The sequence below is a fragment of the Podarcis bocagei genome (assembly GCF_964188305.1).
Source record: "Podarcis bocagei genome assembly, chromosome: 5".
NCBI classification, from domain to species: Eukaryota; Metazoa; Chordata; class Lepidosauria; order Squamata; family Lacertidae; genus Podarcis; species Podarcis bocagei.
Window position 1 is genome coordinate 94,931,459 of NC_138129.1, and position 25,736 is coordinate 94,957,194.

The 25,736-nt window shown below is 46.4% G+C and overlaps 1 protein-coding gene across 1 annotated transcript in view; it reads right to left on the minus strand.

The window, feature by feature from the left end:
- The window catches only part of CACNA1E (calcium voltage-gated channel subunit alpha1 E), a 497,143-nt gene that overhangs the window by 309,872 nt on the left and 161,535 nt on the right, over positions 1 to 25,736 (minus strand). Inside the window, 1 exon segment of the mRNA XM_081194559.1 lies at positions 1,453 to 1,558. Coding sequence (XP_081050685.1) covers positions 1,453 to 1,558 — 106 coding nt within the window.

Below are 25,736 nucleotides of genomic sequence, written 5' to 3' on the forward strand. Positions count from 1 at the left end.
AAGAACTCTTTTAAGTGGAAACTCTAAACAAGAGAGAAACCAAGCAAACAGTCAAACTCCAATATGGGAATCGTTCTTTCTAAGCCGCCTACAGGTCAGTTCTCAGTGAACTGGTTATCTACGTACATGCAGTATGTCCTTCCAGGAAGAGATGTTCAACCAACAGCTCAGGGTTCATGAGTCTTTCATTATAAAGGCATGAATATTGACATGTGAGAAGATCCCACTGACCTGTGGACTTATGTGCTTCATTGGGGCTATGTCGCAGAGTGCCTCCTCTGCATCCATCTGCATACAAGTTTCCCCTTAAACATGCAGTTGGTACTACCAGTCTGGCATCAGAGCCAACTCCTAGGGGCTGAGGTCCCTTCAGCCTCCTCAAAAACATATTAGAAGGGGTCAGGTGCCCCAAAGTTGATGGGCATTGCCATTCAAATGGTGGGTGGGTGCCACTTCTTGTGATTTATTATGTGGGGTGAGACTTACTTGCCCTCCCCCCATATTTTATTTATGTCGGTACCCCTGCAGCCTGGGAACTAGGAGTGAAACTTTATTTCACAAGCTCCTGTGCTACTCTGATGGCATTTCTGCATGCGTACTAATAGATTTTGAAGCATGGCATGCTTCAGCTGACCACCTGCAGTATTATTTTATACCCTGGAACCCAATCATATTATTATTATTATTTAGTTCTTTCTATGCTTCTAGTAATATATGGAACTCCCTTCCCTGTCTTCTCATTCTGACAACAATTTTTTTCTAATTTATTTACCTGAGTAGAAACCTTCAAACTCACCTCAAACTTCAAATTTCTTTGAAAGCGGAGGTGTAATTCAAAAGCAACGCTACTCACCTCCACATTCTTCAACTCCTCACACCCTCAAAGCTCCCAGGGTATTTAAATAAATGAAAAACTGTTCTAGTGACCCAGAGGTTTTGCACATGTGCTACCATTTTCTGGTGCCTCATAGCCAACAATGTGGCAAGTTAGCCCTGGACTAAATCACAGCCGGGATAACAACTGTCTATCAAGTTTGCATGTCACCCAGAGAATGGCAGTTACTGGGCATCTGCTAAATTAAGTAAATAAATAAATAAATAAATAAATAAATAAATAAAATAAGAGTGCCTTTTGTTGATTAGGTGCCTTGGGCTAATGTTCTGTCCATTCAATTGAGAGACTAGACCTGGAAACAACAAATGTCCTTGATCTATAGAAACACCAGTCCCAGCCCTTGTTGAAAGTCTGAGGAGCTATTTCTGAACCATTATAACACTGAAGCCCTGAGGTACATCCTATTAGGTTTTCCTGTTGGGTATCAGAGTTTCCTTTGGCGCTCAAGATACCCCTCACCCTTGAGACTGAAGGTTTACAATGGTAAAACTTACTTGAATCTACATCCAAGAGAATCCATAAGAACCAACCCCCACTCCCCCCCAAAGTCAACTTACTAATCTCCGAGACATAGGTGTCTTGTCGTCTTCAGGAAGGTGCTGTTCCAGGGCCAGAACGATGCAGTTTGCGATGATGGTTGCCAGAATCATGTATTCAAAAGGAGTGCATGAAAGGGTTAAGGAATACACAGAGAAAAAACAGAAGCATGACAAGATTCTAGTTTCGCTGCCTTCCTTTCTCAATCACCCGGCCAACCCTTTTGTCACTACATCCATGGCTGTTCAATGAACCTTCGCAAATCTCACATACAATAGGAAGTTAAGCCTTCAATTTTTCTGCACAGTACCATGAAGCATCCTGATAAGGCTATTTGGAAGCGACAGGAGTGATGGAGGAAAGAGCCAAGTATATTGACAGTTGTCTCTCTCTCTACTGATACGAGTTCCTTGTTATTAACAAGCAACCTCAGCAGTTTCAAGTTCTGCTGGAAAGCCAGCGTCGTCCAGCAGGAAAAAAGTGGAATCACCCGGGTTCAAATCCTTAAAGGTAAAGGTAAAGGGACCCCTGACCATTAGGTCCAGTCGTGACCGACTCTGGGGTTGTGATGCTCATCTCACTTTATTGGCCGAAGGAGCCAGTGTACAGCTTCCGGGTCATGGGGCCAGCATGACTAAGCCACTTCTGGCGAACCAGAGCAGCACACTGAAACGCTGTTTACCTTCCCGCCAGAGTGGTACCTATTTATCTACTTGCATTTTGAAGCGCTTTCGAACTGCTAGGTTGGCAGAAGCAGGGACTGAGCAATGGGAGCTTACCCCATCGCGGGGATTCGAACCGCTGACCTTCTGATCGGCAAGTCCTAGGCTCTGTGGTTTAACCCACAGCGCCACCCGTGTCCTGTGTTCAAATCCTTACTCAGCCCCAAAGTTCACAGAATTGTTGTGAGGATAAAATAGGGTAATTCCAAGCATTCAGCCTGGAAATCCTAGGAGATAGGGTGGAATAAAACATCAGGGAATGAGTTTTAGCAAAGATCTAGACTGCATTTTTAAAAGATTTTTCTACAGAAAAGGTGTATAATAATCTCCTTTTGTGGTGGCCCCAGGGCAACTGCATCAATCTCTCTAAGCCATTCTGTGACATAAAAAGCAGCGAGTCAGACCTGGCTCATTGCCATCTGAAGAACAGCACCAGTCTGCAGGCACATTCATCCCATGCTGATGCCATGCAAGGTTTTTTGTTGTTTTTTTGCATTAAACTAAGTGCTCCAACATGGGCAACTGAAAAGAGTAATCTGTCACCTTCTGCTCTTGGCAGCTCAATTGTTGCTTGGGGGTGGGCAGGAAGGGAAGTTGTCTCTGTGAAAAGTGCTTTAGAAAGCTGCAAAATATGATTATTATTGTTGCTGTTATTAATATTACCTGCTGCAGAGTTCCACTCCTGACTGGCTGCGTAGGAGGAGATTGACTTTAAAGTGGCTTTAAAGAGTTGTCAAGGTCATTAATGCAAGGATAAACCAATTTCACAAACAATTAATGCTTCAAGTCCAAAGGGGCAGCTTCTGACCTCCTCCAACCCTTCCGCTCTTTCTGTAAGTCTGCATTAGGACTCATTCCCCGTCCACCCCAAGTCCAATCTTTCACATATTTTGATTTCCACCCATCCTCTTGTTACACGGTCAACACAGCACTTTAACAATCTTCAAGACTATGCCAGTTCAGATTTGTTTCTTGTACTGGGCATTCCCTGTTGGCACTCATTCAGTACAATGGCAGACATGTACAGGAGACATGGCATGTTCACGGCAGTGCAGGTGTCTGGATACACACCAGCAAAACATTAGGAGAGAGAGAGAGAGAGAGAGAGAGAGAGAGAGAGAGAGAGAGAGAGAGAGAGAAGGCCCACTCAGCACCAAGGGAACCATGTGTGAGGTGCTCAGGACCATGGCCATCTCTAAGGACCACACTGGAGCCCTCAGCAGCCATACTCACATCTCAAGCCAGGGAGTGTGTTCTCCTCCAGCCTAGGGTCACCAAGAATAGAATAGAATTTATTATTTATACCCCACCCATCTGGCTGGGTTTCCCCAGCCACTCGGGCCGCTTCCAACAAAGTATTAAAATACAGTGGTCTGTTAAACATTAAAAGCTTCCCTAAAGAGGGCTGACTTCAGATGTCTAATAAAAATCTGGTAGTTGTTCTTCTCTTTGAAATCTGGTGGGATGGCGTTCAACAGGGCGGGTGCCTTTACCAAGAAGGCCCTCTGCCTGGTTCCCTGTAACTTGGCTTTTTGCAGTGAGGGAAGGCCCTCGGAGCTGGATCTCAGTGTCCGGGCAGAATGATAGGGGTGGAGACGCTCCTTCAGGTACACTGGACCGAGGCTATTTAGGGCTTTGAAGGTCAGCACCAACACTTTGAATTGTGCTCGGAAACGTACTGGGGGCCAATGTAGGTATTTCAAGACTGATGTTATGTGGTCCCGGCGGCCACTCCCAGTCACCAGTCTAGCTGCCGCATTCTGGATTAGTTGTAGTTTCCGGGTCACCTTCAAAGGTAGTCCCACATAGAGCACATTGCACTAAGGCAATTTGCAAGAGCTGGAGAGGTCGAGGGCATTGGGAACTGAAGTGTAGCAGGCAGAAAGTACTGCTTTATCGACCAGGCAGCCAAAGACAGAAGGCAAAGCCACTGCTATTCATACAAGTTCTGGTCAATCCAGAGGTCTCATGTGGCCATGGACTGGTTGGACACAGAGGAATGGTGGAAGGAACAGCTGGGGAAACACCAAGGGAAGAAGGCACAGAACCCATGGTGGTGATGGCACTGTTAGAATTCCTGATCTTTGATTGTAGTCATGGCATTTTTGTATTTCACGTGACGGTGTATGTTTTGACTCCACAGAGTGGGAAGTGACGGAGACAGGATGTTTGTGTTACTGTGTTCCGTGAAGTGGGACTATTGGCCTTTGTTCCTTTTCTCTTTGCTGTCTGATGCTAGAGAGGGAGGGAGCCATGTTGCAGTGCTCTATGTGTGTTTATATGTAAATAAAGTAGATTAGCCAAAATGCTGAGTTGCTGAGGTCTGTCACGCAAGGTGCGGAAACTCTGTGGATCTCTAAGTGTGCTGGTGTCAGTTGGCATCAGTCGCTGTGATGTTCAGGCAGAAGAAAGCTTATGAAGCTCCCAAAAGATCGACCAGGAGGGAGGGAATATGCCAGATGGGCATGTGTCTCTGCCAGGGTCCTACTCAAGTGTAGGCTGAACTCCTGACAGGCACAACAATGGGTTGTCAGATGGAGAAGAGGGAGAAGGCTGAGAAGAGAAGGTGTTGCAAGCTGAAGTGGTAGCAGGGCTTAGTGAGTTGGGAAAGACTGTGGCAGAGAGAAGTCAAGAAGTAGAAGCAGGAGAATGGGACGAGGGAGGTTGAGAGCCAGAGAAGGAGGGCAAGGTTGCAATCTACACCTCTCAGCCATATGGAAGAGCACTGAGCCAAAAAATCAAGCATTTAAAAAATTTGTGACTCCCAGATTGATAATTGCCAGAAGTCCTGCCTCAACATTAATTGAGGCTTACCGAAAAAGGTCCACCCCAATTACTGCTTTTAAAATCCTACCTTCCAAAACTGCTTTAAAAGAAGGTTGTTGAGGCTTCTGGTTACACCCCCACCTCCCTGATACTACAGGTGCAAATCACAGAAGGTAGATGGATTTGACGGTCAGTCTACTACAACCTTCTGATTTCGGACCGCGTAAAAATCAACATATAATTATTCTTTCACTAAAATTTTGGGAAGGGGAAATGTTGACTTCCTAATTATTAAAAGTAGATCCTAGCAGCAGCATTTAACAAGTCCAACATATGAAGGAATAATTCTCACTGGCTATGTCTGGCTGATTGCCCAGCAGAATGAATACAGCAAGCCTGCAACTTACGTGCATTTAACTTGTGTGCATTCAATTCGAATAAAAAATAAAAAGGGAGTATAAACGGGGGTGGGGGTGGGGGGTGGCGTTCCAGGAAAAATGGCTTTGGCAATCCCACCTACCATTGAACCCAGTGTCCTTTGGCTATAAACGATTTTGGCTTTAGGCGTGATGCCTGGAACGTAATCCCCACGTAAACTAAGAGCGTACTGTACTGCACACCCATAAATCAATCAAACCAGAAAAATCCCCCTAATCCTCCATTACCTTCAAAAACTCTTGGCAATCAAAACACCATTGTCATGAATTTATAAGTAACAATCGGACACAGCTAGATTAGGATTGCTTCCTCCTGCGAAACAACCCCCCCCCAAAAAAAACCCCCCACACCTGGTGATGGGAAGCAGAAGAATAGAATCTTAGTCACAATATAATTTGGGGGCAGAGAATCATGAGGCTTCAGAAACAATGGGAAACCAAGAAAGCTAAATCCCCTCTTCTTGCTAGAGAGGCGCGTCCTCAGTGCCTCTGTGCACCAGAAGCAAAATAAGTCTGTGACTCAATTGCTGAAGAGACAGGACTTATGAACCCTGCCAGCAACCTCCAGCTGGTGACAAATAGGACCTGTTGCACTCGCTTGTTCCAACTGCATATTTTTTTGTGTGGCTTTCAAAACTATTGACTGTGAAGTGCTGGTGACACAAGGGGAAATCTGACAGGCTTTCGTGGGACCACATCAAATCGCCTATTTGATGGCAGATGTTTGCCACCATCCTAAGCTGCATGGAACCCTGGATGTAAAAACCAAAGTAATGTTTTATTTGAATGCCCTCCCCAAAAAACTACCATCTAAGGCAGGCATAGGCAAACTCGGCCCTCCAGATGTTTTGGGACTACAACTCCCATCATCCCTAGCTAGCAAGACCCGTGGCCAGGGATGATGGGAATTGTAGTCTCAAAACATCTGGAGGGCTGAGTTTGCCTATGCCTGATCTAAGGCAGCTACCACACACTCACACACAGTATATTTGTTCTTTTGCAAGATAGATGGATAAATAGATTATGGATAGACAGATGATAGATTAGATATAGATAGATTATAGATTACTGGTGCTGCTGCTGCTCTGGTGAGTGCTAATGGGGCCTCCTGCTGGTGCCGCACCTCCACCGCGTGATTTCTGTTCTCACTCTGAAGCAAAGTTCTTAACCTGAAGCATTATTTCTGGGTTAGTGGAATCTGTAACCTGAAGCGTATGTAACCTGAAGCATATGTAACCCAAGGTACCACTGTATATGTTTGTGCAGAAGGTATACCCGGAAGCAAAGCTGGAGGATTTGTTTAATTTAGTGATCAAAATCAAGAGGTCGTTGAATAGGAGGCTAGGAAAAGCCACTCGAGAGCAGAGAAGGAATACATCATACCAATACAACATGTAAAGGTAAAGGGACCCTGACCATTAGGTCCAGTCGTTGAGGACTCTGGGGTTGCGACGCTCATCTCGCTTTATTGGCCAAGGGAGCCAACGTAGAGCTTCCAGGTCATGTGGCCAGCATGACTAAGCTGCTTCTGGTGAAACCAGAGCAGTGCACGGAAACGCTGTTTACCTTCCCGCCGGAGCGGTACCTATTTATCTACCTGCCCTTTGACGTGCTTTCGAACTGCTAGTTTGGCAGGAGCAGGGACCGAGCAACAGGAACTCACCCCGTCACGGGGATTCGAACCACCGACCTTTGGATCGGCAAGTCCTAGGCTCTGTGGTTTAACCCACAGTGCCACCCGCGTCCCTCAATACAACATGTAGTCGGTTCATGATATTAACTGGGGGGAAAGGCCATCACTCAAGCAGCCTGCTTTGCCTGCACAAACCCGCATTTTTGCTTGTCATAATACAGGCTTGAAACAAAGATCAAGCCGATTTCCGGCATCAGAGAAGATGACGGTCATTATGGGTGATTCAAGGCTGAACATTTTCTCGCTGCCATGCATTACTTGCTAAGTAGCAGTGGCTGCAAGTCCACAGTGTGCTGTTTCCCCTGTCCCTCCCGCCCTCAATGAAAGCAATATGAACGTTGGCACATCACTTATCAGGGAGCCAGCGCTGACTGTTTATATTCCCATTGCGCAGCAGACGCATCTGTAATGACAGGGTCAAAACTGGCCTGAGCCTTGCCATCCTGTTAATAGTGCATTGTCAAAGGTGTCTATGTGTCACAGAATTATTGAGTTGGAAGGAACCCCAGTGGTCATCTAGTCCAACCCCCTGCAAAGAAGGAATCTCAACTAGATCACACAAGACGGATGGCCAAACAGGCATGTTACTCTGTTACCTATTATGTGGACAACCTGCATGAACCAGCTATTTGCAGGAGTGAGCCTGCTGTAGTTATAGGGGCACCCCAAGGTCTGCCCTGACTCAACTTTACACTAAAGATAGTGCATTAGTTAAAGTTGTCCAGTTATCCAAGTATTTCTCCCAGAAGACTTCTCTATCCCATGCAAGATGATCTAAACTAACTGCTGGTATTCACAGTATATGTATTTCTTCTTCTTTCTTTGGTGATCACTCGTAGCCGAGTAATAATAATAATAATAAATTTTATTTATACCCCGCCCTCCCCAGCCAAGACCAGGCTCAGGGCAGCTAACACCAGATATAAAACAATTGATTGAAATACAACTTAAAAAACAAGATTAAAATGCAACATTAAAATGCAGCCTCATTTCAGCAGAAACTCAAAAACCTTTTGGGGGATGAAAACGTCAAGTCTTCACCAAGGCTAACTATCCAGACTGGTCCTACGTGGGCCAGAAAAAAGCCAGAGAAGTCCCCAAGTAGGAGTTCCATCACAGAAGGAAAAAGGAAAAAAGAAAGAGGGGGAGGGGATCAAGTTAATTCCAAGCCAAAAGCCAGGTGGAACAACTCTGTCTTACAGGCCCTGCGGAGTAAGATTGTCTTCCATAAACACGGTTTTAACAATGAGTCCGTAAGTGACTGTGGAGGCCAATTCTGGATCCACACATCCTTCCACAGTGGGGACATTGGTGGGAGTTGATCACGGTGAGGGTTTGCCAAGCGTGCCTTCCTCTTAGCACGTTTCCCCTTTCATCCTGAGTTTGAGCGTCTTCAAAATCCATGACACCTTTGTTAAAGGCCGTTCTCCAACTGGAGCCCTCGCAGGCCAGTGTTTCCCAGTTGTTGGTGTTTATACTACATTTTTTAAAATTTGCCTTGAGACAGTATTTAAACCTCTTTTGTTGACCACCAGCATTACACTTTCCATTTTAAAGTATTTAACCTGGTAAACATAATCAGCAAAAATTTCAACTTCCCCAAAAGACATGGAAAACAAAATCATTTGAACTACAGCCACTGGCCTATTTATATTTTTGTTTCATTTTCCTCTTCTCCATTTCCCAAAGAACCTGTAAGCAACGAACACTGGCTTAAAAGGAGAGAAACAAGGACTTCACTAGCGTTGCTGCTGTCAGATGAGCCCTCCGGGTAAGAGATGCACTTGCCTAACTTAGAAGTGAAGGCAGGGCAGGCAAAGAGGCACTCAACGTTAATGTTTCTTCCTTGAAATTCAATGTTATCAACGTCCTTTATTTCCCCACTTTTAACACAACATATAGCACCATCCGTGTAGAAGAGGCAGGTGGGGAAGAATAGGAAACCTTCCGACTAAAGGAGGAGGAACCCGAAAATAGTTCAATAAGGACTGAGCACAGTGGCGTAGCGTGGGGGGTGCAGAGGGGGCCAGCCACACCGGGCGCAACATCTGGGGTTAGGGGGCGCAAATCCACGGGTTAGGGGGCGCAAATCCACGGGTTAGGGGGCGCAAATCCACGGGTTAGGGGGCGCAAATTACTTGCCTTGCCCCGGGTGCTGACAACCCACGCTACGCCACTGACTGAGCATGCTCACTGATCACAGAATTCTACTGTCTGTTGCAGGAAAGAAGGAATATTGCGCATAACTGAGGCTGGGGGAATAAACCCTGAGCAGAAGCACTTCACACTGTGGCAATTTGTTGCCGTTCCTACTTGTACCTATTTTTGGAACTGTGCTCTGTTCTGCTTTCGGTTTTTCTTATTTTTTAAAATTTTGTTCTAATACTTACTTGCTGGTTTCAAATTGCATTTATATTTTATTTTATTTATTAGATCTGAGAATTAATTATATTCTCACTTTTGCACACTGCCTGGAATCTTTTAATGAAATGGTGGTGAATAAATATTCCAAACATTTTCTTTAACTCATTATATACCATAATGAGTTAAAGAAAATGTTTTAAAAATACTTTTGTTGAAAAACCGGAAGCCTTTTTATTGGGCACAGTGGGTGAAGAGATACCAAGGGAAGATAAAAGACTGTTTATGTATGCAATGATTGTGGCAAGAATTTTTTTAGCCCCAAAATGGAAACAACAAGAAGTACCAACGAAAGAAGAGAGCAGGTGAAGATGATGGACTTTGTGGAATTGGCAAAGCTGACCAGAAAAATCAGAAACCAACGTGATCAAGCTTTCCAAAAAGACTGGAGTAAATTTATATGATATCTGAAAGATTATTGTAAGCAATTAACATCACTAGCAGGGTTGTCTGAAGACTTGTAATGAGAAATTTTCTACCTTTCTATATTTATTGAAATCTTGAGTTATTTTGTAATGAGTGTAATTAGAATTGGAAAACGTACCAAATGCAATGATACAAAGGTTAATTTTGAAAGCCATGAGGCAGGAGGGAAGGAAGTTGATGGGCTCTAAAGAGCCAGGGATGTAAAGTTTCAGGTTAGGAACGGACCTCCGGAATGAATTAAGTTCTTAGCCCGAGGTACCACTGTATATATGCCTGTTCATGGCCACTGGTCCCATCACCTCCTGGCAAATAGAAGGGGAAGAAATGGAGGCAGTGAGAGATACTACTTTCTTGGGCTCCATGATCACTGCGGATGGTGACAGCAGTCACAAAATTAAAAGACTCCTGCCTCTTGGGAGAAAAGCAATGACAAACCTAGACAGCATCTTAAAAAGCAGAGACATCACCTTGCCAACAAAGGTCCATATAGTTAAAACTATGGTTTTCCTGACAGCTGGACCATAAAGAAGGCTGAATGCTGAAGAATTGATGCTTTTGAATTACGGTGGTGGAGGAGACTCTTGAGAGTCCCATGGACTGCAAGAAGATCAAACCTCTCGATTCTGAAGGAAATCAGCCTTGAGTGCTCACTGGAAGGACAGATCCTGAAGCTGAGGCTCCAATACTCTGGCCACCTCATGAGAAGAGAAGACTCCCTGGAAAAGACCCTGATCTTGGGAAAGATTAAGGGCACAAGGAGAAGGGGATGATAGAGGACGAGATGGTTGGACAGTGTTCTCAAATGTACCAACATGAGTTTGACCAAACTGCGGGAGGCAGTGGAAGACAGGAGTGCCTGGTGTGCTCTGGTCCATGGGGTCACAAAGAGTCGGACATGACTAAACGACTAAACAACAACAACACCACTATACAGTGGTACCTCGGGTTAAGTACTTAATTCGTTCCAGAGGTCCATTCTTAACTTGAAACTGTTCTTAACCTGAAGCACCACTTTAGCTAATGGGAATTCCTGCTACTGCCGCGCCGCCGGATCACAATTTCTGTTCTCATCCTGAAGCAAAGTTCTTAACCCAAAGTACTATTTCTGGGTTAGCGGAGTCTGTAACCTGAAGCGTATGTAACCTGAAGCGTATGTAACCTGAGGTACCACTGTGTGTGTGTGTGTGTGTGTGTGTATTCTAAACAAACAAGCAAACAAACAAACAAACAAACAATGTACACCTCTAATTTACACAAGGTTCCTAAACAATAATAAATTAGCTTGCCAGGTCTCTTGAGTTTAATCTTCAAGGTTTTAGCCATCTTCTCAGGGTCTCCGAGAGAAGGACTGAATTGTTAGGACAATGGGTCAGGCTATTTTCCTGCTTGGCTTGAGAGCTTCTGTCATCTTCTTCCTCCTTCCCCCAAGCCAATCCAGTGCCAGCCTTTAGAACCTCGCAGAAGCAAGTTCTCCCCACCCAAGGTGCCACACTCTCTCCCCTCCCTCTCCAGACACCAGCATGCCCCACTCCTGCCACCAAGCTGCCAGTCACTCTTCCTTGCATACCTACTAGGCACCACTCCCTGAGCCTTAGAAAACCTGGCAATTTCTGGGTAAAATGGATTGCAATCAGGGCTGTCAACCAATTATAGTTTCAAGTTCATAAGTGTATTGCTCTAGCCAAAGGCAATTACAAACTTGTATTAGGCAGTCGTATTAATAAACTAATACAGAACATACATCCATAAAATAAAAATCCATAATATAAAAAAAAGACTTTGCCAAGTTCCTGAGCATTAAAACACATTTTCCCTTGTGCATCACAGCTCCAATTCTAATATTATTTTGCCTTTTAAAAAATCCAATTTGCCAACATCCATGTCAACCAAAGCCATTTCCGAGCTGGAGAGGAGAGGGGGTTGCGGGCTAACCCCTCCCACACTCCACTCGCGGGGGCTGGCCTTTGCCCCCGCGAGAACAGGGGAATCCCCGGGCATGCCTGCAACCCGGCCCGCCAATCAGCAGGGCCGGGGAGGCGTGGCCTAGCCCATTTAAGGCCAGGCGCGACCGGGGACCGCCCTCTTTGTCCCGTTCCAGCTGACCGGTTTTCCCATCCCACCCACCCTTTAGGCTTAGCTAGGTATGACCTTGCTATGGACTCCGGTTGGTCGCCGCAAGGGGCCTGGTAGGAATTTTTCCAACTTGGCGCACTTTCAGCCTTTTGGTTTTTTCGCCTACCTCGTAGCAAACGTCACAACTTCCTCGGTATTGGCGGTTAGGCATTGGCAGGGGTAATTGTTATGCAAATGAGGGGGGAAGGAAGCGCCATCACCTTCCCCCAATGAAAAGGGTAATCCGGTAGAGGACTCCGGGGGGCGTTGCCTTGTCCGAAACCTAGGGAGGTAAGGGCCTCCGGCACGCTCCCAAACGGTGACACCCGTGGGATCCTAGTTGGCGTACTTCAACAGGACCCCCACGGCTTGTGGATAACCCTTCCTGGTCTCCATGCCGGGTAGTCGATAGGAGCCAATGCCTAAGGCCAATACCTTTCAATTCTGTAATCAATAAAGTTGTGGCCTTTCAATGCCCATTAACCTTAAATAATGTGTCCCGTGTCTTTATTTCACATGGGGGAGGGGACTCGCCACGCAATTATGGACATTTTAGCTGATTCACTGCCTGCCTTTTTAAAACCAAATACTCATTTGATGGCCACTTTCCCACAACCCAGTAAGCCGTAAACCACAGTTTATTGTCGAACAAGCAGTCTGCTGGTACACACTGCCAGATCACTCCTGTTGCACTTTCCCCTGAAGTCCCAGCAGAAGCAACAAACCACAAACCTTGCTGAAATTCTCTCTTTAACACAACTGTTAAATGAACAGTACAGTAGCTCGGTCCTCTTTTTTTCCATCTGGCCAACCAAAGGCTCAACAGGGTTGCCATCTCAAAACCCCAAAGCCAGGCATGTGCCACAGAATCTCCTAGCAGAGTAGGAGAAAAGGCAGCGGTGACTCCTGTCCCCTTCCTTCCCCTGCCTCCATCTCCCCTCCTGTCTGTCCGGCACAGGGGTGAAACTGGGCTTTATTTCACCTGGTTCAAAGACCTAGTTTGACACACACACACCCCACGTGCATTTGCGTACACACACACTCAGGCTGGGAGTCTCAAAGGGGCCCCTCTGGAGGCAACCCCCCCCAAAAAAACTGGCACATGTTTGTTTTTCTTGCACCCCTCACCTCAAAAAAACATTTTCAGTACATTTCCAAGCACAATTCAAAGTGTTGGTGCTGACCTTTAAAGCCCTAAATGCCCTCGGTCCTGTATAAACAGCCTCTGTCCTGTATAGCTGAAGGAGCATCTTCACCCCCATCGTTCAGCCCAGACACTGAGATCCAGCGCCGAGGGCCTTTTGGCGGTTCCCTCATTGTGAGAAGCAAAGCTACAGGGAACCAGGCAGGGGGCCTTCTCGGTAGTGGCACCCGCCCTGTGGAACGCCCTCCCATCAGATGTCAAAGAGATAAACAACTACCTGACATTCAGAAGACATCTGAAGGCAGCCCTGTTCAGGGAAGTTTTTAATATGTGACATTTTAGTGTATTTTTTGTCTTTGTTGGAAGCCACCCAGAGTGGCTGGGGAAACCCAGCCAGATGGGTGGGGTACAAATAATAAATTATTATTATTATTATTATTATTGTTGTTGTTGTTGTTGTGGTGTTGTTGTTGTTGTTGTTGTTGTTGTTATTAGTTTGCCAAGTATTATCCACCATTTTATTTCCAGATGGTTGCCATCTACCCACCCCAACTGACCCTGGAAAGACACTAGGCCTGGGCCACAGTGGAGGATTCAAAATGGTGGCCAGTCTGCCAACACAACTGCCACTGCTGACAATTGCAGCAGCAGCAAAAAAATAAATAAAAATAAAAACGGCCCGTTTAATGAAGAGAATATACATGAGTAAAAGAGCTGACTGAAGGAAAGCAGATCGTAAGAGCTGGGCCAGAGCCTGTTGCTAATACAATAAGATTGCTCAGAAGGATTTATGGTTCTGATAGCACCCATTTGCAATATGCCCAAGTGGCTGGAAGGAAGCTCTGGACAAGGGGCTGCTGTGGGCCCTGCCTGATTCAATTCGATCATTTCAACATCTGCGTCTATATACTTCAGTGATGTATAAGCAGCGAGATGCTGCGAGCTCCCTTCAGAACGGAGAGGTCCTGATAAAAATATGTAATTGATTAGATTAAATCAGAACTGGAATCTAGCCAGATAATAATAATGAGTGGGATCAGGAACAAAATGTTGCAGTACTCAGTGCTACTGTTCACCCAGCCAGGCACACCTTCTTTTAGCGTACTCCACTCCTCCTCCACCCCCCGCCTCCCCACAAACATCCAGCATGCTCAGTCCTCTATGTGCTGTGGGGGGAGGAGGGCGGACCATCTTAGTTTCTCTCCCCACCCCCCACCCCCAGCCACTGCTTTTCTTCTAGGAAAAAAAGGTGCTGTTATTGCGTACTGTCAGGGAACTGCCATCAGTGCCAGAGGGAGAGAGCAAAATCCAGAGGGATTCCGGAGAGCGTCCCGGGATTGGGAGAGGCAGCCCATCTTCTGGGGAAGAGAATCAGCGTAGCACCAGTGGAGAAGGAGGGCAGATGGGGGAAGCGGCGAGGCGGTCCCATGACTCCTTGCCGGGGACCAGCGGGGAGAGTAAGGGTCCTCCGCTGCCTACGCCCTCCTTGCGCAGAAGGCTTTCGCGCAGAGAGAGTAGGAGGAGACTAGGCGTCAAAGAGCTTCTTTGCTGGAAGAAGTTTAAGAAACGCCCACTGACGGATTCTGCCAGCGATTGAGACAGCCACGGGTGAGTGGCTGTCCGGACAGGAAAGGTTCACTCAGGCAACCCAGCCAGGTGTTTGCACCGGCTTACGCACGAGCAATCCCTAGAACCACTACACGTACCCTTGATTGCCCCCAGAAAAAAGCACTGGTCCTCATATATATATTTTTCTTATTTTGCAAGCCTTGGGGTTCCCCCTAAGCATAGTGATGCCTCCCTTTTTAGCCTCAATACAGTGGTACCTCAGGTTACATACGCTTCAGGTTACAGATGCTTCAGGTTACAGACTCCGCTAACCCAGAAATATTGCTTCAGGATAAGAACAGAAATTGTGCTCTGGCAGCGCGGCAGCAGCAGGAGGCCCCATTAGCTAAACTGGTGCTTCAGGTTAAATACGGACCTCCAGAACGAATTAAGTACTTAACCCGAGGAACCATTGTACTCCCATTTTGGCAACACGGGTGGCACTGTGGGTTAAACCACAGAGCCTAGGACTTGCCGATCAGAAGGTTGGCGGTTCAAATCCCCGTGACGGGGTGAGCTTCCGTTGCTCGGTCCCAGCTCCTGTCAACCTAGCATTTCGAAAGCACGTCAAAGTGCAAGTAGATAAATAGGTACCGCTGTGGCGGGAAGGTAAACGCCGTTTCCATGTGCTGCTCTGGTTCACCAGAAGCAGCTTAGTCATGCTGGCCACATGACCCGGAAGCTGCATGCCGGCTCCCTCGGCCAATAAAGCGAGATGAGCGCCGCAACCCCAGAGTCGGCCACGACTGGACCTAATGGTCAGGGGTCCCTTTACCTTTACCTTACCCCCATTTTGAGTTCATGGGCTTTAAAACTTGGCACCAGAGCCGCCTATTGAAATAGCAGGATTGCCAACTTTCCAACTACCCCAGATGCTATTGCTGTAACAGCGACTGGATCTGCAGTAATGAGCAGATCCATCTCTGCCCCATGTTTCGTTTTTCACCGAGATGAATGTTTTCATTGCCTCTCAGCTGCAGTTGGTCAAAGTGAGTGCAACGAGGAGAGAGCTTGGCCACTCTTCCCCAAACTCCCAAGTTTGAGGATCTGCTGAGATAAGCCACGATAATGGCTCCAATGTACTGTTGCTCCCAGGATACTGTGGGAAATTAAAATGGTTTCCACTAAAGTGGAAGGATGTGGGTAATTAAATGATGGGCAGCTCATAGACCCAGCCTCTTTGCACAGAAGGGATAAGGCCATTATCAGTGTTGGTTCTGGCGGTTTCCCAGAGAGGCTGGGGGAAAGGGCCATTTGCATTTAGCATTGCAGCCTTCACTCTAATACAGTGGTACCTCGGGTTAAGTACTTAATTTGTTCCGGAGGTCCGTTCTTAACCTGAAACTGTTCTTAACCTGAAGCACCACTTTAGCTAATGGGGCCTCCTGCTGCTGCCGGAGCATGATTTCTGTTCTCATCCTGAAGCAAAGTTCTTAACCCGAGGTACTATTTCTGGGTTAGTGGAGTCTGTAACCTGAAGCGTATGTAACCTGAAGCGTATGTAACCCGAGGTACCACTGTACAAGGCAGCAGAAGAACCAAAGCAAATATGTTCTGCTCTGGTTTATAGACCTCACCCCAATAGCCTTAAATTACCTTAGCTACGTGTTGACTCACCAGCCAGGAGAAGTACTTTAAAGATACTAATTTCAGTCACACCTTTGTTTTCTCAAAATCTATTTTTTCTTTGCTTGCTGCTAGCAGTTACCCAGCAGTGATCCAGATTAGTGAATTAAGTGCATTTTGAGCCCACCTCTTGCCTCATGTTCAGGGTCAGATCAGGAAACAGGACACTTAAAAAAATAAAAGCAATTATTGGCATCCGTCTGTCCCAAGATACAATGGAGTGTGCCTCTGGAGGGTGAAGTCAAATTGCTGGAGAATCACAGCGCCTGCTGTGACTGCAGAGACTGGTAACTCTGAACTGCTGCCTCCCACTTTGTTTTTGATGCTTTAGCCACACCAAAATGACCTCTCCTGGGCAGTGTGTATGGAGGTCCTCCTGGGATGGCCAGGTGTCAAGACCCCCTTCTCAGCCCCACTGATGTGGTCCAAAAGAAAGCAGATAAATACGTTTGACACCAGCTTGGCTGCAGGAGTTACTGGAAGGAGTCATACAAGACGCCAAGAGCGCTTATTAGGCAAGAACCCCAACCAGGTTAAAGCCAAGCTTTCCATACCAGCTATGGGTTTGGACTACAACTCCCATCATCCCTCGCTAGCAAGACCAGTGGTCAAGGATGATGGGAATTGTAGTCCAAAAACAGCTGGAGGCCCAAGGTTGGGGAACACTGGGTTAGACCATGCCTGGGGTCCTCTCCTCCACAGCTGGCAGAGAAGGGCAGGTGAAAAGACAACAGGCTGGAAGACTCTGTTGCTGCCCTGTCTCTCTTTTCAGCTGCACATGTAAAAGCCATGGAACAATTTCTGGATTGTGTAGCTTGGCAGCTCTTTATAACCTTCCTTTTGACTACCCAAAGCTAGTCCGACAAGATCTCACAACCCTACTGAAAAGCGCTCTGGATTCTTGTGGGAGGAGAAGATTTTCTACCTGCAGAGCAGCCATCAAAAACACCTCCCTCGTGTGAAATTAGCACTTTGAAGTGGTATGGACCGGGAGGCGCTGTTTTGTAAATGGCAGTGTGTGGCAAGGAACAGAGGGACGCAGGCTCAAGCCCAGAACAGCTTTTAGGAAGCAGAGGAGCAGTGGCGCTGCATGCGCAGGGCTAGGGCAGCCTAGGGGTTGGGGTGGCCAGGATGCTTTCCCAATCTCACCCCATTCCTGCTGTGATTAGCGCCATGCTGCAGCCTGCCACTGCTGTGGCTTTCACCCCCGACTGAAGCAAGGTAGAAGCAGTGGCATAGCGTGGGTTGTCAGCACCCGGGGCAAGGCAAGTAATTTGCGCCCCCTAACCCCTAACCTGCCGCCGCTGCCAGCTTCTTCTTGCTGCTGCCTGGGGCTGGGCTGGTCTGGTTCTCTCCCGCGCTCAGCGCTGCGCTGGGCGGCCGCTGCACTGTCCCTCCCCCAGATAGTCCCTCGCTCTCTCTCTGCACCGCACGCCTGGCACCCACCCCCTCCACAGTGGGCGGCGACCCAGCGGCTCGGATCGGATTCGCACAGCCAGCACTGCAGTGAGAGAGAGTGAGTGAGCCAAGTAGGGGCAGAGAGCTGCGAGTGCGAGCGCCCCCCCCGATGTTGCGCCCGGTGCGGCCGCCCCCCCCCTGCACCCCCCACGCTACGCCACTGGGTAGAAGGCATATTTGGGGTGCTAGGGGAGGAGTAGCACCTCTGTTGTGGGGCAAGTTGTGGTCCTTCTGGGGTAGTCCACCTTTGGTCCCCACCAGGGGTGCCAACTTGAATAGAATATGGGGGGGGGGAGAGAGATAAGCCAAGCCCTGCATAATCAATCATGAGATGCAGCACACGCACACCATTTGAATGGCAATGTCCATCAACTTTTTTGAGGGGGCTCAAATATTTTATTGATGGGGCCGAAGGGACCTCACCCCCTAGGAGATGGCTCCTATGGTTCCCTCCTGCACTCAGCTCTCGCCAGCCGCTCCTAGAAGCTCTCAGCATGTGACATCAGCCACACCCTGGGAAATGGCTTTGAGTGGTCAACTAAAGGAGATGAGAGTAGCCAATGGGTCTCAAGCCTTCAGTGAGTTAGGGACTTCCCCTGCATGCAAAGACATGTTCTGGTGGGCTGAGCAGACAAGACCAATAGTGGGTCCAACAGTCAAGAAGGGGGTTTCTGCACATGCTGTAGAAAAGCCTTTCTCAACCTGTGGGTCCCCAGATGTTGTTGGACTACAACTCCCATCACCCCTAGCTAGCAAGGCCAGAGCTCAGGGATGGTGGGAGTTGTAGTCCAACAACATCTGGGGACCCACAGGCTGAGAACCGCTGCTGTAGGAGGAAATGAGGAACAGATGGGGCTCGTCAACCTGGAAAGGTAGGAGAAGAAAAGCTCTGGTCCTGAAGCTCCACTGCCTTGTGGCTACATTCATCCACTAGAAAGGCTTTGGGAGTAAACCCCAAGGAAAAATCCATACCCACGGCCTTGTGGGACAGCTTCAGGAGAAGAAAAGGCTAAGGAGTAAACCCTACACAAATCTGGAGAGGACTACCTAAGACAGCTGGCTGGCACCTTGTACATCTCCTTCTGGCAATGCCTGCAACCAAGTTGGAGCCAGTCTGCATGGATGCATTCTGGGGTGGGTCAGTCCAAATTGTCATATCCTGCTGGCCTGGAGACTGCAGCCTATATGACACAGATCATTCTCTCTCTGCTATTCCCTTGGAGGGCAGCAGGAAGAGCTCAACACCTTGAGTACGGGCTCCATTTAATCAAATTTTCGATGCCAACTTTGCTGCCACATACACCCGGACAACACCATTACTGGCCCCAACAACATCACACATACCATCTCGGGACTATTTAATTGCTCATCGTCTAACATTGTGTATGCCATCAAATGCCAACAGTGTCCTTCAGCTCTCTATATTGGACAAACAGGCCAAACCTTACGCCAAAGAATAAACGGACATAAATCTGACATCAAGAATCACAAAACAGAGAAACCAGTAGGAGAACACTTCAATCTCCCAGGACATTCTATACAAGATCTCAAAGTAGCTGTTTTACTACAAAGGAATTTCAGAAATAGACTGGAAAGAGAAGCTGCTGAATTGCAACTCATTACCAAACTTAAAACCATGGAGAGACCTGGTCTGAACAAAGACATTGGATTCTTATCTCATTATCTCATTTTAGTTCTGAAAAGGTTTGCTGTAGAGAAACCAGTAGGAGAACACTTCAATCTCCCAGGACATTCTATACAAGATCTCAAAGTAGCTGTTTTACTACAAAGGAATTTCAGAAATAGACTGGAAAGAGAAGCTGCTGAATTGCAACTCATTACCAAACTTAAAACCATGGAGAGACCTGGTCTGAACAAAGACATTGGATTCTTATCTCATTATCTCATTTTAGTTCTGAAAAGGTTTGCTGTAGAGAAACCAGTAGGAGAACACTTCAATCTCCCAGGACATTCTATACAAGATCTCAAAGTAGCTGTTTTACTACAAAGGAATTTCAGAAATAGACTGGAAAGAGAAGCTGCTGAATTGCAATTGAACAAAGACATTGGATTCTTATCTCATTATACATGACTAAGCCATTTCTCGCCTTCCCACCCCTTGCCTTTTCCTGTAAGACCTATTACAGTCGTTAAGAGTCGTCAACAGGCTCATCTCAGCTATCTGCCAATCTCCCATTCCCACCACCCTTCTGAGTAATACCCCCCCCCACCTTCTCACTATATAGAAGGATCTGGCAACTTCTGTTTCAGTGTATCTGAAGAAGTGTGCATGCACACGAAAGCTCATACCAAGAACTAACTTAGTTGGTCTTTAAGGTGCTACTGGAAGGAATTTTTTTTATCATCACTTTGGACTCTGGATTGATTTGCCAGATGTTCATGCCTACACAGTTCATCCGTGATGAACACCCAAATAGAATGGCTCTGTGGGCTCACTCTTTCATTGTCTCCTGAGACTGACAGATGTCAACCAAAATGTTGACTGGTTCTAACAAGGATTGGGAAGGCAATGTGGAACTGGACAGAGACAAACTGTAGCAGCAGCATTCAACAGCAGAGAGGAAAGTGCGCTTCCCTAGTTGCCAAGAAAACAAGTTGCCCAGCAGAATATCAGCTTCTCCCACAAAGTGGAACTTCAGGCAGAGAAATATTCTGGCTTCCTCTACAGCTACTTACAGCTTTAATGCACCAGTGATGAGAGTTAGAGACTCTTGATATCGCTGTCCTTTTCATCACCCCCTCCTTATTTGAAGAACAAGTTAAGAACCTTTGGGACAAGTTTAATGTGACGAGACCCGAAAGAAAATGTAAAGTCCTATGCTTGTATTCCTTTAAACAAGGATGGGAGAATGTGGTCCTCCAGATGTTGTCAGATTTCAATGCTCATCCATCACAGCTGGCATAGCCAATAGTCAGAGATGCAGTAGACTGATACAGGAGAGATATGGGATCCCCATTCCTGGCTTAAGTACATCACCTTCCTCATTCAGGTCCAGATCTACTCCAGGAGTTTGCTTCCGGTCGGAAGGGCGGCAGTTCAAATTCCTGTGATGGGGTGAGCTCCCATTGCTCAGTCCCAGCTCCTGCCAACCTAGCAGTTCAAAAGCACATCAAAGTGCAAGTAGATAAATAGGTACCACTCTGGCAGGAAGGTAAATGGCATTTCCATGCACTGCTCTGGTTTCACCAGAAGCGGCTTAGTCATGCTGGCCACATTACCCGGAAAAACTGTCTGCGGACAAACGCCGGCTCCCTCGGCCAGTAAAGCGAGATGAGCGCCACCACCCCAGAGTCATCTGCAACTGGACTTAACTGGCAGGGGTCCTTTACCTTTAACTTTTTACCTGGTATTTAGAGACATACTGTTTCTCATCTTTCATGGCAAATATTACTGATAGGAAGGTAGGTCTACCTTCCATGTAGTCATCTAAATCTTTCTGAAAAGTCATCTCAGCCTGTGGTCATTGCTGGATCTTGTAGCCGTGAATTCTGTGGCTTAATTTCATATTGAGTATCAGGCCTGAAACTATTGCCAATCAGCTTCACCATGGAGCCTTGAATTCTGGCATTATGAATCTAAGCTACTTTAGCAGTACGTTGTACTTAATTCTTCTTCTGGGGTGAGGAAAGAATACTCTTTATACATTTTAGCTCCATTACTCTTATCTCAGAACAAGATGTTAAATAATGATCCAACTGCTTTTAAACCTCTGATAACCGTCTACCTATCAAGCCACAATCTGCCTTGATGATTGAAAATCTTAGTCCCCTCTGGATTTCTCTCTCTCCAAAGGGTATCATCCTACACACTTGCATTTTCATTGGGCAATGGAGAACGCCACTTGAAAACACTGTCATCAAAGCTCCCTCTAGGCAAATGCCATACAGAGTCCTTGATCTATTGTATATACATATGCATTTCATAGATACATTTGAATAAATGCATAATATCCCACACTCCAAAGGGACGCGGGTGGCGCTGTGGATAAAACCTCAGCGCCTAGACTTGCCGATCGCATGGTCGGCGGTTTGAATCCCCGCAGCGGGGTGAGCTCCCATCGTTCGGTCCTAGTTCCTGCCCACCTAGCAGTTCGAAAGCACCCTTAAGTGCAAGTAGATAAATAGGTACCGCTTTATAGCGGGAAGGTAAACGGCGTTTCCATGTGCTGCTCTGGTGCCAGTTCGCCAGAGCAGCTTCGTCACGCTGGCCACATGACCCAGAAGTGTCTGCAGACAGCGCTGGCTCCCGGCCTCTAGAGTGAGATGAGCGCACAACCCTAGAGTCTGTCAAGACTGGCCCGTACGGGCAGGGGTACCTTTACCTTTACCCCACACTCCAAGGCTTGTTGCAGTCCATTTGCCAAGGGATCATGGTAAAAAAACAACAACACCAGGTTTAAACCACCAAGAAATATCACTGTCAGACAGGAGCTCCCAAAAAGCATCGCTCCGCTGTCAAACGTTCTAGGTCAGGCCTGCACAACCTGTAACCAACCAAGCCAGATGCTGATACATGGCTGAGAATATCCAAGCCCTCTTTATACAAAGCTCCAGGCTACCGTCTATTCCTCCTTTATATGCTTCTAAAGCCCCATACAATGACCTTGCAGAAGACACTTGGCCGAGTTCATCCTTTTCAACTGTTCAGAGGAGACAGGTGGAACCCACAACAAAAGGCTGCAGTCTATCCATCTCTGCCCCATGTTTCGTTTTTCATTCGCCACGCTATACAGTGGTACCTCGGGTTAAGAACTTAATTCGTTCCGGAGGTCCGTTCTTAACCTGAAACTGTTCTTAACCTGAAGCACCACTTTAGCTAATGGGGCCTCCCACTGCCGGCATGCTGCTGGTGCACGATTTCTGTTCTTATCCTGAAGCAAAGTTCTTAACCCGAGGTACTATTTCTGGGTTAGCGGAGTCTGCAACCTAAAGCATCTGTAACCTGAAGTGTCTGTAACCCGAGGTACCGCTGTATTCTGCAGCTACGTTCCATCCTGGTCTGTCTGTTTTTTTTGCGAGTTGGGGATGGGGCGGTTTGGAGGCTCTGTGATTTAAAGTAAATAAATAAATAACATGCTTCTGCAAACTGCAAGGTCCCTCCTGAGTGTGCCACTGCCTCCCTCTTGCTCCTGAGTTTTGTGTCCAATCCTGCACACCACCTGAGTTTGATTTTTGTCAAATAAACTGGAATGGCATGAGCCTTACTGGGTTGCGCTGCTGGGTGTCTGGCAGGAAACACTTGGCCTGCGCTTTGATGCTGCTCTTTTTTAAAAAAAATATGACCCGGGATACAGTTGTTTTAAAGAATGAAAAATAAATAAATAAAAGGCATTCTGCACCCTCCCTAGTCAAAGCAGCAGCTGCCTTAAAGGACCACCAATGCAGGCATAGCTTTTGGGAACAGATAGGCATGTCCAGGCTGATTTAAAGGGATTTAAAAAATAATAATAATTAAAGCCTAGTTTTAAGCCTGGGATTGTTGGTGCTTGTTTATTTTATTTTATTAATCATGTTGTGATCTTTTAAGAGTCCGTTTGCACCTGAGGTTTTTAACTATAGTAAACTGCTTTTAACCTTTAAGATTGGGTGGGATAACAGATCTAAACAAATGCCATCACCAGCAGTTCTGCATAAATCATGGTTTGTGTTTGGTCATATTCCATCATCTGTTTCTTAACTGTACAGGGAATTATAAATGGTTGGGGTTTTTTAAGATGAACCTGCCACAGATAAATAGCAGTACATTAATGTCCTTTTGGCCCAAAAGGTGTTCTGATTTCCAATTCCTCATTAAAACAAAAGTATACCATGTGGTTTTCTCCTTACTTGCCTTATCAGAATTAATAAAAATAAAAAAAAGCTTTGGTTGCCATAGCAATTGGATGCAACTTGGCATCTCCATGACAACTACTGCCTCTGTTTCAATTCACCATCTGACAAGGCGCCTCTCTCCCTCCCTCCGTTTGCTTCATCTGTCAAAAAGATGGACCGACCATCATACCTACTCCCAAACAAAGCTTAAAATCTAATGAATGAAAGGCAAAAGAAACAGTACTGTGTAAGAACAACAAAAACATTCCAACAGGCTAGAGACAACTGGTCCCAGATGGTTTTCGTTGTCATATATTTTTGTTGCATGATCTTATCGCACCAGGAGATGCGTGCAAACATCAGCTAAGGATGGTTGTTGAATATGTTCAGTTATTCAGTATGAAAATAACCCTCAAGATTCCAGGGCACAATCCATTAAGGTGTTTTCCTACACAAACCCATTGAAGAAATGAAACAGGAGAGCTGCTGTGGTGTAATGGATAGGATGCAAGACTGGAGCCACTTTGGGGTCAGACATGAACTCTCAGCCTAACCAGTTTGACGTGAGGATGAAGGGGATAAGACTTGTGTACACTCTCCCTAGCTCCTTGGGGATGGGATGCAAAACAAATGAAATCATTCTCAAAGAAAGCAGAAAATCTAATTACTGTATCCTGGTCATTGGCCAAAGATATCCTGTTTCTTACCCTGCCCCTCATGCAGCAAAATAAATGTGCATTAATTTGGTCAATCATTTATTTGCGTAAAACCAAGGGTCAACACAAACTAACCATTGATTTGTTTTAAGGCTTGAAGCATGATCCACCGGGAAGTCCTGCTCTACAAGTCTAATTTAAAGAATATGAGCTGCACAAGAACACAAGAACACTGATGGATCAGTGGCTCTGGGGAGCCATCCAGGATGGCTGGAGAAACCCAGCCAGATGGGCGGGGTATAAATAATAAATTATTATTATTATTCAGTCATCTCTAGTTTTGGGGGAATGTATTTGCTCTTAGGCTGCATCAGCTCTAGAAATCAAAACTGCATTAATACCCATCCCTTCTTCACCTTGGGAATTTGAGTTGTGTGAACAGTGGTAGGGAACCTTTATGGAATTCACAGAACTTTACCAAACAACAATTCCCAGGATCTTTCAAAAGTAGGGGTGCAGAACCTGTGGCCTCCAAATGATGTCATACGTCCCAGACAGCATGATCAATGACCAGGAATGACACCCTAGGGTGGTTAAGAGACTTGCATTTTGAACTTGGAAGGATAAGCTACCACCAGCTATTACACAAAGATTTTAGGACCTTACTGTCCTGGATACATTTAAATTTATTTCTTATAGATGTTAGAGTGGACACCTATTTTGACATCTGGACAGCTTATATTAATTCATATGCTTAGCCTAAGATGGTTGTAAAGGTAAAGGGACCCCTGACCGTTAGGTCCAGTCTGGGGTTGCGGCGCTCATCTCGCTTTACTGGCCGAGGGAGCCTGCGTACAGCTTCCAGGTCATGTGGCCAGCATGACTAAGCCGCTTCTGGCGAACCAGAGCAGCACACGGAAACACCATTTACCTTCCCACCGGAGTGGTACCTATTTATCTACTTGCACTTTGATATGCTTTCTAACTGCTAGGTTGGCAGGAGCAAGGACCGAGCAATGGGAGCTCACCCTGTCGCAGGGATTCGAACCGCCGACCTTCTGATCAGCAAGCCGTAGGCTCTGTGGTTTAACCCACAGCGCTAGCCGCGTCCCGTACTGACTGTTACTCTTACCTTAATGTGAGCTGACAATGCTTGTTATTATCATCAATAACGTAGTAACTCTTTTACTTTCCTTCATTTTTATTTTATTTTCTCTTCTAGGTTACATTTGCAAATTAACAATTAATAATACAAAAAAAAACAAACTGGGATGGTCAGAGTTGTAGTACAGTAACCTCTGGAGGGAATACAGCTCCCATATCTCTGCTTGGAAGCAACTCAAAGTAGTTAAAAGCCATCATTGAAAATAACTCCACAAAAGTGACTGGCTCACAGACTCATA